This window comes from Polypterus senegalus, unplaced genomic scaffold (assembly GCF_016835505.1).
Source record: "Polypterus senegalus isolate Bchr_013 unplaced genomic scaffold, ASM1683550v1 scaffold_3856, whole genome shotgun sequence".
NCBI lineage: Eukaryota > Metazoa > Chordata > Cladistia > Polypteriformes > Polypteridae > Polypterus > Polypterus senegalus.
This window is the reverse complement of record NW_024383888.1, coordinates 51,943-64,978: the sequence shown is the minus strand read 5'-3', so window position 1 is coordinate 64,978 and position 13,036 is coordinate 51,943. Positions and strand designations below refer to the sequence as shown.

The window sequence follows — 13,036 nt, the reverse complement described above, 5'->3', positions numbered from 1 at the left end:
TGCTCTTGCTTTTAGCTCTCCTCTCTTTCTTTCAGGTGGGAGATTCTGTTTAAGCTTGACTTGATTATGTGTAATCTTGTTTTCTTTGTCATAAATGTTTGTCTTGATTGCATGCAAGGTTATTTTCTTCAAATAAAATCAATGAAACGATTAAAAAAAATAAAAACATTCTGGACTTGAGATTTCTAGGACTATGGCTTGATGACAATGCTCTGAATTCTCCTTCTTTCCCTTTTATTCCATTTAGATTTGTTCATCCAGCTGGTCTCCCCCGAGAATATACGATTAGCTTTGTGATCCGACTTCTGCAGGAGACACCCAAAGAGGCATTTTCAGTCTGGCAAATTACTGACGAGGATTTCCAGCCTCAAGTTGGCGTTGTGCTTGACCGTGAGCTTCTATTTCCCATCCTTTCTTGTTTGTGTTCTTAAAGGGTGAAGTGTATGAGCTGTATGGAGTGCATTTAATCTGTCAGACTTGATTGGTTAGCTACTAGCTAAACACTTTGAGCTACACTTTTGTATTTAAATGTGCTATACAAATAGATATTGTTGTTATTACTGTAATTATTTTTAAGTTGTCATGGTTTCCTCCTGAACTACATGACTCTATGGTTTAATTCATATTCTCACAACTCTTTGTGTAAAAGCCCTTCTTGGATTCAGTCTTAAATGTTGTTCCTTTAATTTCCATGGGTACGTTCAAGTCACAAGTCACTTTTTAGTTGAAAGAATTCTCCTGGAAAGTAATACATCTAGGGTAAATTATTTATTTCATGCTTTGATTTCTCAAGATACTCTAGTTTGTGGTTTGACTCTGTTATAATTTTATAGCTAAAAGGAGCTTTAAGATGAGATAATGGAAGCATCCAGGTAGTGGCTGAGTATAAGGTCTTATTTAATGAGGGTACTTATAACATAAATCAACACAGTGTGAGCAAAATATAAATTTTACAAGGAGAAACAATAAAGACTGTACTTTTTTTTACAGCTGTTAAGCGCTCCCTGAAGTATTTCAGCCTGGATTTTAGGGGTAATCTGCAGGAAGTTTTGTTCAACCATTCAGAAGTGAAGAAGCTCTTCTACGGCAGTTACCACAAGGTGTGTTGCATGTTATAGCTTCTTCAGTCTGCAGAGAAATAATGCTTTATGTGCATAAACCATAGGGTCTGTATCAAAAAGGAGTGATGGTAAATGCTTAATCTATGTGTTCCTCCAAGTGCCAGTTTTTTTGTTTTAACCAAATTGCACAACAGAACTATGATTAAAACTTCTGGCTCACACCCCCAGGAATCTTGGCTCAGAATCTGTGTGGTGTCTTCACAATCTTCCAGTGCCTTGGGATAATCCGGTTTCCTGGCACTTGAAAAGATGTGAATGTTAGTTTAATTAGGCCCATAATTTGATCTGAGTTCTGGTACTGATAAACGTTCAAGTATAATTTAAAAACATAGCAAGATAAGTATTGTTAAATATTTATTACAGAAAAATGGTGCTTAAAGCTCTTGTGTAGCCAGGAAATGAATAAGTACTGTTATGCATTAACTTCATTTCATTTCAACATGTGTCTTGGTGCTATATATTTTACTTTTAAATTTCAAAGAGTGTGCTTCCATTTGCAGATGTAATAACTAACAGTAGGATTTTCGCCACAACACCTAGTTTAGAGTTAATTCGCAAACTTCACCAGTTGTATTTTTATCTGGATCAGGAACAGTGACCTCAGCATTGATCTCAGAGACACCACCTTTAACATCACTCAATTTTGCACCCATCTAAATACTGCATACACTCCCCTTCTTTTAGTTTTATCACCTGCCTCAAATGCATTATCTTAAAAAAAGGCTTTTTACAATTAAAATAATTAATACAGTATAAACATCTGATTAAATGTTTTTCTTGCTTCACCATCAAATTTTAGCATATTACTAAAACATAATTTTAACATCTACTGTAAAATTGTATTGACCATTAACTAATACCGTAGATGTGTACTTGATATACAGTAGTATGTGTTGATAGTTCTTTCTATGTAGGTAGGTAGATAGATTACAAAATGTAAAAAAAAGAACTTCAGACTTGGTTAAAGATAAGAGAGCAGTGACAGTGATACATTATAAAGGCATTACTTTAGGTATAAAGGAGCCCCAGTAGTGTTTCTTGACACATTTCTGTTGAATAATGTGTTTGCTTTCATTCTCGTCTCCATTTATACCTCAAGGGAGTTAAGGGTGTCTCCCATAACTGAGCCTACCTTTTAATAAGCTTGGTGATTTTGGTGAGTCTCTCATGAAGTGATGTTGCTGTCACTACAGTGTAGAAAATTGCACTGGCTATCAAGATTTATGGAACATGTAAAGGATGTCACTACTCGTGTCACAGGAACACAGTTTCTTAAGAAAAAAAGACTGCTCTGCCCTTTCTTTATGTTACTACACCAGTCCAGCTTCCTATTAACATGGATCCCCAAGTATATCATGTAGCTGTGCATTACCTCCATATCCACTTTGTGAAAAATGAAAAAAATTGGTAAATAAATAAACGCACACACACACACTATGTTCTGAATACACATCAGAATGACTTAAAAACAATAAACTTAAAAATAAATAAAACTTTCCTGCCTTGCACCCTGTGTTGGCTGGGATTGGCTCCAGCAGACGCCCTTGACCCTGTAGTTAGGATATAGCGGGTTGGATAATGGATGGATGGATAAACAAAACTTCTGACTTGGCTGTCACAGTCACAGTGAGGCATTATGCAGGCGTATTGTTGTTGGTGAGAAGGAGCCTTTAATAAATGCTTCCATTAATCTACATGTTACATACGTTTATTTTACTAGACAACTGTTACTAAGATAGCCCTGATCATATTTTTTATATAATGACCTGCTGATCTGATAACTTTGGGCCTTTAGAAATTTCCCTTGTATTCAAAGATTTCCAAAAAATATATTTAGTATTAATATTTATATACTGTACAAAATATATAATATCCTCGACCACTCTAGCATACATACTACCTAATCCCAGGTTTATTTTAGTTCATCCTTTTTAATCGTCATAGTACTTATCTGTCTGCAATCTTCAAATCACATTTAAATAATTAAGAAAGAAAGAAAGAAAGAAAGAAAGAAAGAAAGAAAGAAAGAAAGAAAGAAAGAAAGAAAGAAAGAAAGAAAGAAAGAAAGAACTTTATTTGTGCCCGGGGGGAAATTTAGCTCTCTACAGAAGTTCAATAAATACAAAATTTATTAAATAATATTATTAGGCAGAGGATGTGCAGCTTGGTTCATTATGGCACTCAGTTTTGTTTTCACTCTCTCCTTTGCTACTACTTACAGGGTGTTCAGAGTGCATCCAATAACTGAGCCCACCTTTTTAATTAGCTTGTCGATTCTGTGGGCCTCCCTTGAAGTAATTCTCTACATCACAGCTCAAGCAATTTCCACTGGTCATCACAGAGTTGTGTCATGGAGCCCACATGAAAATGCAGAACGTTTGCACAGAGTTATACACAAATGTTTCAGTCCATGAAGTGAGCAATCAAGTAAACAATTATTCTGCTTTTATACTTTTTTCTGATTATATGATCTTATCTAATACATCACATCATCTGACTCTTAATATGCAGAACTTTATTACCTCCACTAATCAACTAATGCTATTGGTTATTTCTGACTCATGTCAATTCTCCCATTATTTGAAACACTGCTTGGTCAAGAGGGATATTTTGTGGATTGTCCTTTTGATCTTAGCACTGCTTTGTAGGATGTGTGGGGGCTTTCTCATCAATTTATCTGCACTTTCTGGAGAAGTGTTCAGTACTCATTTACCTCATTGTACCCTTGGAATTTGATATTGATACTTCTTAAAATCCCACTATAACTTATAGTTGACCTAGTTTTTCAACTTTTACTCTATTTCTATTTGTATAAATCATGTTTATGAAAGTATTTTTTTCCTCTGTAAATCCAAGAATTTTGTCCCATAACTACATAAATTATAAGTATGATTATAAAACATTGTCAACAACTACTTGATCAATGTTGTATTTTTCTTGCGTTTAAAATAACATTTTTATTTCCTTCTTATTCAATAAACATTAGCTATGTTACTTCACAACAGTGTACCTAGTCCTGTATTTTCATCTGTTTCATCAGACCATCTAATAGTACAGTTGGTAGTGATACAAACAGCAGAAGCATATACTTTAACAACTTCAACAGTTATTAGTTTATGCTGCCAAAGATGTGTACAACAGTGACCAGAGACAGAGTCTATATACAAACAACTATGTTCATACCGTATTTTCATGCTCGCATCCACAAAGTCACCCATCCAGCTGTGGTCTATACTAGGTTACCACCTTTGTTTTCTACTAAAGGCAGGCAGTATACATGTTGGCAGTAGGTGTTAATCCTCCCTTCAGAAGATGTCATCATTACTGTAAATAAACTCTCAACCCTAAGTCATTGGCCCTTTTCAACATTAACTTTAAGTTGCAAGGGTTGTACCCTAACATCTTATTGATGTTAAAAATCTTCTGCCGTCACATGGGATCTTTGGCTTGCCAATTCAAAAAGTACACACTTGGCAACTCTTTGCATAAGACACTCCATCTCTGTTGTGCCCAATTATTACTTTGACTGGCTATTTTCTATATTACTTAGGCCCAACAAGCCATAATATTATGTATTTGTCCTGTATTGCCACCAGCAGCTGCTAGTTTAAACTATATCTTTATCTATACTAATGGATTTAGATATTTTGTCCTGAGTGATCAACTTATTATATACCACCAAGTTTATTATCATTCCTCTCAGTTAACAAATTTCCCTTTATGTTAAACCCTATACTATACATTCTATTAAAAATCAATAACCAATAATGCTTCAATTGGACTGACTTTAACTGGCAATGTTGTAAGTACAAATGAGGTGATAGTCACTAATTTAATACTAAATATACACTAGTAGTCATTTTGTTAGATTTTTATTAACTACAGGAGGTGTGCAGTGGGCACACCCCAAATTACATGCAGACATTAATCCTTAAAGGTACAGTCATATGAAAAAGTTTGGGAACCCCTCTCAGCCTGCATAATAATTTACTCTACTTTAAACAAAAAAAGATAACAGTGGTATGTCTTTCATTTCCTAGGAACATCTGAGTACTGATGTACTGAGTACTGGGGTGTTTTCCGAACAAAGATTTTTAGTGAAGCAGTATTTAGTTGTATGAAATTAAATCAAATGTGAAAAACTGGCTGTGCAAAAATTTGGGTACCCTTGTAATTTTGCTGATGTGAATGCATGTAACTGCTCAGTACTGATTACTTGCAACAACAAATTGGTTGGATTAGCTCGTTAAGCCTTGAACATCATAGACAGGTGTGTCCAATCATGAGAAAAGGTATTTAAGGTGGTCAATTGTAAGTTGTGCTTCCCTTTGACTCTCCTCTGAGGAGGGACAGCATGGGATCCTCAAAACAACTCTCAAAATATCTGAAAACAAAGTTTGTTCAGTATCATGGTTTAGGGGAAGGCTACAAAAAACTATCTCAGATGTTTACGCTGTTAGTTTCAACTGTAAGGAATGTAATCAGGAAATGGAAGGCCACAGGCACAGTTGCTGTTAAACCCAGCAGGTCTGGCAGGTCAAGAAAAATACAAGAGCGGCATATGCGCTGGATTGTGAGAATGGTTACAGACAACCCACAGATCACCTCCAAAGACCTGCAAGAACATCTTGCTGCAGATGGTGTATCTGTACATCGTTCTACAATTCAGCTCAATTTGCACAAAGAACATCTGTATGGCAGGTGATGAGAAAGAAGCCCTTTCTGCACTCACACCACAAACAGAGTCGCTTCTTGTATGCAAATGCTAATTTAGACAAGCCAGATTCATTTTGGAACAAAGTGCTTTGGACTGATGAGACAAAAATGGAGTTATTTGGACATAACAAAAAGCGTTTGCATGGCGGAAGAATAACACCACATTCCAAGAAAAACACCTGCTACCTACTGTCAAATTTGGTGGAGGTTCCATCATGCTGTGGGGCTGTGTGGCTAGTTCAGGGACTGGGGCCCTTGTTAAAGTCGAGGGTCGGATGAATTCAATCCAATATAAACAAATTCTTCCGGATAATGTTCAAGCATCAGTCACAAAGTTGAAGTTACGCAGGGGTTGGATATTCCAACAAGACATTGACCAAAAACACAGATCGAAATCTACAAAGGCATTCATGCAGAGGGAGAAGTACAATGTTCTGGAATGGCCGTCATAGGCCCCTGACTTGAATATCATTGAAAATCTATGGGATGAATTGAAGCAGGCTGTCCATGCTCAGCAGCCATCAAATTTAACTGAACTGGAGAGACTTTGTATGGAAGAATGGTCAAAAATACCTCCGTCCAGAATCCAGACACTCATCAAAGGCTATAGGAGGCATCTAGAGGCTATTATATTTGCAAAAGGAGGCTCAACTAAGTTTTGATGTAATATCTCTGTTGGGGTGCCCAAATTTATGCACCTATCTAATTTTGTTATGATGCAGATTGCATATTTTCTGTAAATCCAATAAACTTAATGTTGCTGCTGAAATACTACTGTTTCCATAAGGCATGTCATATTTAAAAGGAAGTTGCTACTTTGAAAGCTCAGCCAATGATAAACAAAAATCCAAAAAATTAAGAGGGGTTGGTCAAAATTTTTTTATATGACTGTAACTGTTGTCCTCTCACATGAAGTAGCAATTGGCTATAGAATGAGGTCATTCTAAAAATGTTACTCTTGCACAACGTTTTTACACTAAGTGTTGACCATGTTATGATAATCACATTTTCTAAACTATTAGCTATTATACTATTACAATTGCTGTAAGGGTTAAATTCAAAACAATCTAAATACATAATAATTATACACTATTTTGATTAATAAAGCAATAGTTACAAATTTTCAATAAGAACATGTTGCTCATAAAAACAATTAATTTGCCTTATTGTGCTTGCAGATAATTCACGTTTCCTCCTATATCAACCACCACTCTTCAAAACCTCTTTGAAAGACATTGCTGCAGAAAAATAGGTATTAGGCTGCAACAAAACTCCTCCTATAGTGTGGATTTTAATACAATATGTTAGTCAAGTCTTGGAATCCAATACCCCAAACTAAAGATATTAATATTTATGACATTTGTCCCAATACGGATGGATGTCTTCTACGATTTGGGAACCTCGAAGATCGTTTTTTCTTTTTGGTGTCAGAAGTTCAGTAGTTAATTGGTTGATGGCCCGATCCGTGGCTTGATCCCTTCACTAGTATGGCTTGTTCAGACAATTTGTTTGTTTAAAGCCCTTTATTACAGCCCAGTCTCCAGGTTATCTCCGATTGGCTAGGTAGAGCAGCTTTTACCTGCTGGTATAAAAACTTCACTGTTTTCCTCAATTAGAACATTAGAACAATCTAGACAAGAACAGGACATTCATCCCAACAAAGCACGCCAGCCCTATCCACCATAAAATGAATAGACCTTGACAACAAAAGAGGTCTGGGGCAGCCATCCATATACTTGACTAAGGCTGCAACAATTGAGATTTTCGATAAGTGTACAGGTTAAGTACAAAACAGAACTGAATTCAAAGTGAAGGTTGTCTTGCTTTAAAAGCAGGTCGACAGAAATGACGTCATTGGGGCCCGGAACCGGAAGTGACGTTCTTGGGGTCGGAACCAAAAGTGACGTCATCGGGCTGGAAGTGAGTCGTTGAAACCAGGCAGAATTTCTCGTGTCTGGTCTGCAGAGACAAAAGAGAAACGTTTTCTGCACCCCGCCACCACATGGCCTGGCATTGAATGACCTTCTTTTGGTCTTTCTAGCTGCCTCCCATGAACATGTGTGTGACAACACTTAATTTTTGTAAAATAAAATCGAGTCTAGTTTTAAAAGTCCCTAAAATCCTACTGTCTATCACAATACCTGGTAGCTTATTTCAAGTGTCTATGCTTCTCAGTGTAAAGATTTGTGCCAAATTTACCCTTAATAAGTTTCCCCATGTTCTTGATGAGCTTATTTCAAAATAACAGGCATAATCCACTGTACTAATTCCCTTCATAATTTTAAACACTTCAATCATGTTTCCTCTTAATCTTCTTTTGCTTAAGCTGAAAAGGCTTAACTCTTTTAACGTTTCCCCATAATTAGTCCCATGTAGCCCTAAAATCATCCTAGTCACATTTCTCTGGACTTTTTCTACCTCAGCTATGTCCTTTTTGTAGCCTAGAGACCAAAACTGATCATACTGTGCTGTACACAGTACTCCAGATGAGGGTTTACCAGTGCATTATAAAACTTGAGCATAACCTCCGTGGACTTGTACTCCACACATCGTGTTATATAACCTAACATTCTGTTAGCTGTCATAATGGCTTCTGAATACTATCTGTAAGTTGATACACAGAGTCCACTACAACTGCTAATTCTTCCTCGAAAGGTGTACTTTCAATTTTCAGACCTCCCATTGTGTTTTCAAACCTAACATTTTTACTTCCTACATGTAATACTTTACATTTACTGACATTAATTTTTATCTGCCACAAACCTGGCCAAGCCTCAATGCTGTCCAAGTCCCTCTGTAATCATTCAGTGGATTCCAGATTATCTGCCCATGCATCTATTTGGTATCAACTGCAAATTTAACCAGCTTGTTACTTATGTTCCTGTCCAAATCAGTTATACATTTTAAAAATAGCAGCAGCTCTAGCACAGACCCCTGTGGAACACCACTCCTAACATCAGCCAATTCTGATAAGGTTCCTCGCACCGTCACCATCGGTTTCCTGTGTCTGAGCTAATTCTGCACCCATCTAAACATAACACCCTGAACTCCCACATCTTTTAGTTTGATCACCATCCTCTCCTGTGGCACCTTATCTAATGCTTTCTGAAAGTCAATATAAATAATATCATATGCTCCAATTTAATCATATCCTTTTGTTGCTACCTCATAGAAAATCCAACACATTGGTAAAACTTGACCTCCCTCTTCTGAACACATATACTGACCATTCGGTAAAACTCCTCTTCTTGCTTTGTGTTGCTCAATCTTACATTTAAAAATTAATTCCATTAATTTTCCTGTGATGCACATTAAGCGTTCATTGCCTTAGTTATACATTACAAGGAAGTTGTTTTTAAATGAATATTTACATAAGCATTAACTCTATCTATCTTTGTGAGATTATTTTTTTTTTAAGAAATGCAAACATTTTGTCTGCTAGGTACATTTGGTTGTAAGTCAGAGCAGGGTTGAGCTACATGTGGATTGTCAGCAGGTCTCCCAGAAACCAGTGGTCCCAGCTGGACACATTCCCATAACAGGTTTTGAGGTGCTTGGAAAGATGGTGAGGACACGGGGACCAAGGAGTGGATCAGCACCAGTAGGTGAAAACTTTTTCATACGTTATTTCAGTTTAAGTAAATTCAGATTAACTAGAACATTTTTGCCTTTAATTTTAGCAAACTTTTATGTAATGTGAGGCAGTACTGTTAAAGTGAATTTGTAAAGTTTGAGAATTTACTGGTTGTCCACTCATCATTATGGTCAGAAACATGAACTTGTAATAATAAAGCACTATAGAATTTTGTTATACACATTGTAGCAAAGCAATTCCACACCAGAAAATTTTCTTTCTTAATCTGGTATGGTGGCTCATTCTGTAACTTACCTCAAAAGACACCACTCATTATTTTCACTCTTATCTCTTTTCTCCAGCTCTGTCCCACCTTATGACCCCTTTAGGCAAGGGACAGAAATGTAAAGCAAAGAGTTACTGTTTTGTTATATTCTGGTGCATTCAGTCAACCACACTCTTTGAAGAACCTGGAACCTTCAGTGCCCTTTTTCTGCTCTCTACTGTATTGTGTGCATCACAGCAGGTTTTCTTCTACTGCAGTCAGCAAAAAATTTTTCCACTTTGACAGTTACTGTAATGTTGGTGTGAACAAAGAATTCTGTTTCAGGGCACCCTGTGAATTTTCAGAGTTTGAGTTTAACTGACTCTCTTACAGTTTCAGATCCAGGCTTTTGAGATTGTGTGTAACACATCATGGGCTTCAGAGGATTTGTGCTGCGAAATCCCGGCTCTGGTAAGTGATAGACTAAAACAGAAGCTTTAAACAAATCAGTTGTCTTTTGCTGCTTTTCTTGATTACATCATCTGATAACTTCACAGCAATGAAGTGTTCAGATCAGAAATGGAATCAAGACCATTTCTTCATTGAAATGTAATTGCAGCATTGATTTTGACAAATGTATACTTAATAGCAGGTTTATTATTCTTCAAGTGCAAGAGAAACCCAAGAATTATTACTGGGCTGAAATTTCAACTTTGATTAACAGAATAGCAATAAACAAATGGCAATACAAAGAAACAAAACAATACAAAAACACAAACGGAAAAAACAATTCTGAACACTAACAAAAGTCATCTTGCCATCCTTTAGTCCTATGCACATGGAGAAATTGAGCCTTTATAATTGCAGTTGTGGGCTGTTATCCTATTTCTACAGAAGCTACTAGCCACCAGCAAACAGAGGGTCACATCAAATGAACACTGTGATCTGGGACATCAAAAAGATGATATGTAAAGTTCCAAGCAGAAGATATGATATGCCAGGGTAGCGCCTCCTCACCAGCATTCCTTAATTACAGTTGTGACTGCAGCAATTGTTTGGCCTGACATCATACGGTGACAGCCAATGGCTTTTGATAGGACCCCTTGCTATAAGTCAAGCAACAAAGAGTCTGTTCATTTATTACCTGTCACTGATGCAGAGATTGTTTCTGTTGCCAGTACTTATGGCAAATGTGAAACCAGTTTAATGTGACAGTTCTGCTGTTGTGTGGTATCTTGAGATCAAGCAGATCTCGGACAGTCATGTGCCCCGCTTGTCTGCTAAAATTTCCTGCTGTTAGGAATGGCTGCCAGTGTGAGCACATGGCATTTCTTTCTTCTGGTGTATTATAGAATCCACAGAAAATAAACTGAATGGGGTCTTTGTGTTGCTGTGACATATGCTTTGAATTAAAGGATGCATATTTGCTACTTGAAATTGTATACTAAAATTAAGCTTTTTTTTCTCTCTTACTGTTGAAGCTGCATTGCTGGCCATGGAGTCTAAAACAAATTACCAATTTCTAATGAAACTACACAACCTATAGCTATAGTTTTTCTCGTTTTAGAAAACGTGTTTCTTAAGTCTGTCAGTATGTATTATTCTGCTCGTAAATTGAAATGATCCATAGGCAGAATATAAAGTATCTGAATGCCTAAAGTACTTCATTGGTAAAATTGTTCATTATGAAATGTATTAGAAAATATTCACTTTTGTAAATAATCTTTGGTTTATTCTGTTTAATTTACTCTTGTATAGCTCACATTCCAAATAAGGCTTACAAAGGTTTTCATACTGTATTTGCATACATAATACATTTAAAACATAATAGAAAATACTGTGCAATGTTACAGAAAAGTATGCATGCTTATTAATATATAATATACATTTGAATTTGTAATCATCAAGTTGTAGTAATAATGTAAATAAATGGCAAAGTATATATAAAGCCAGCAGAAGCAGGGGGAAAGGAAAAAAAGTCTGTTGAATTAAATATCTAGGGCTAAACATATCAGGAAATTATATAGAAATTCCACAGACCCTAGAAGTTGGTGAATTAATGTATGTCTGTAAAAATTAAAACATTTGTGCATGTATTAACTGTTTTATAATCTCTGTATTGCAATGGTCTGGGTGACTACTGGGGAAAATGTATATATTTACTAGGGGCTCACCCACTGCTTGCTTCGCTCGCCAGCCCCCTTTGCTTGCGCTACATGCCGGACACTTTGTGTCTCTGACGGTCATGATGTGAAGAGGGGGGGGCTGAACGCACCCCAAGGAGACGCAGTTGCTCCTTTGAAACCCCCTCTTAAACGGTGATACAATGGGAAACAAATAAAGTTTTTTTTACCTCCTCTTTGCTCGATCAGCTGCTGGCTTGCTGCTGTGCCACGTGATCTGCATCTTGCGCAGTGCTTCGAACATTTAAAAGCTTGTACAGCAGCTGTCGTTATCATCTACTCTTTGTTTTATTTCCGGCCCTGGGCGTGGTTAAATGTCTTGGCACAAAGTCTTTGTCTTGCAGGATGTGAGTTCTTGATATTTTAGTTTATAATTTAAAAATGGAATAAGTATTTGAAAATCTAACAACATCACATTAAAGTTCGATAAATTCTGAAAAGAATGATACCAAACATATGTATGTAGGTTTCAAAATAGCCTGATTTAAAGCGTGACAAAACACATGACATAAAATTGGTACACAAAATCGTTGCACTTTTAGGCTTAGGATTTTATATATATAGAGTAGATGTATAATTTATATATAGTTCCAGCAAACCATCTTGAATTGCCTATTTACAAGAGGGAATATGGCTAACCACTAAGACAAGGTTAACCAGACCTGTTTATGAAACAAGGGATGATATGATATTTAATGAGAACTTGAAACAATAAGCCATAAATTTAATCAAAAACAGAATAACCAGAAGCCAGTGGCGTAGTGTAGTGGGGGTGGCAGAGGCGGCCCGCCCCGGGCGGCACTTTTAGGGGGCGGCAAAGAATTACTGTATATTTTAGTCTTTTAGATTGAAATACCTAAATAAGGGGGCGGCGAAATTTTCCTCAGCCCCAGGCGGCTGACACCCATGCTATGCCACTGCCAGAAGCTGATTTATCAGAAGATGTACCATCACAAAAGGTAGGTGTAAAACTACCAAAAAAAACTGAAAGACCAGCTATGAGTCAGTAAATAAAAGGTGTTCTGTAATGAGAGTACGCATTGTTGTTTTAGGTTTCAATCCATAATCTTGGTTGTTGCACTGAATGTGGTGTGTGGTTATAAAATGTAGCATCAGAAATGTGCTGTCTTCTGGGAGTAATGTCCCTAGCAACTACAGCGCATCTTGATGACATAGC

At 36.7% G+C, this 13,036-nt stretch overlaps 1 protein-coding gene across 1 annotated transcript in view; it reads left to right on the top strand.

The window, feature by feature from the left end:
• Positions 1–247: 247 nt before the first annotated feature.
• Positions 248–13,036, top strand: part of LOC120521632 (collagen alpha-1(XX) chain-like) — a gene marked incomplete at both ends in the record, with an annotated part of 37,830 nt that continues 25,041 nt past the window's right edge. Inside the window, 4 exons of the mRNA XM_039743122.1 lie at positions 248–390; positions 991–1,100; positions 9,280–9,438; positions 10,070–10,147. Coding sequence (XP_039599056.1) covers positions 248–390; positions 991–1,100; positions 9,280–9,438; positions 10,070–10,147 — 490 coding nt within the window. The remainder of the gene's footprint in view (positions 391–990; positions 1,101–9,279; positions 9,439–10,069; positions 10,148–13,036) is intronic.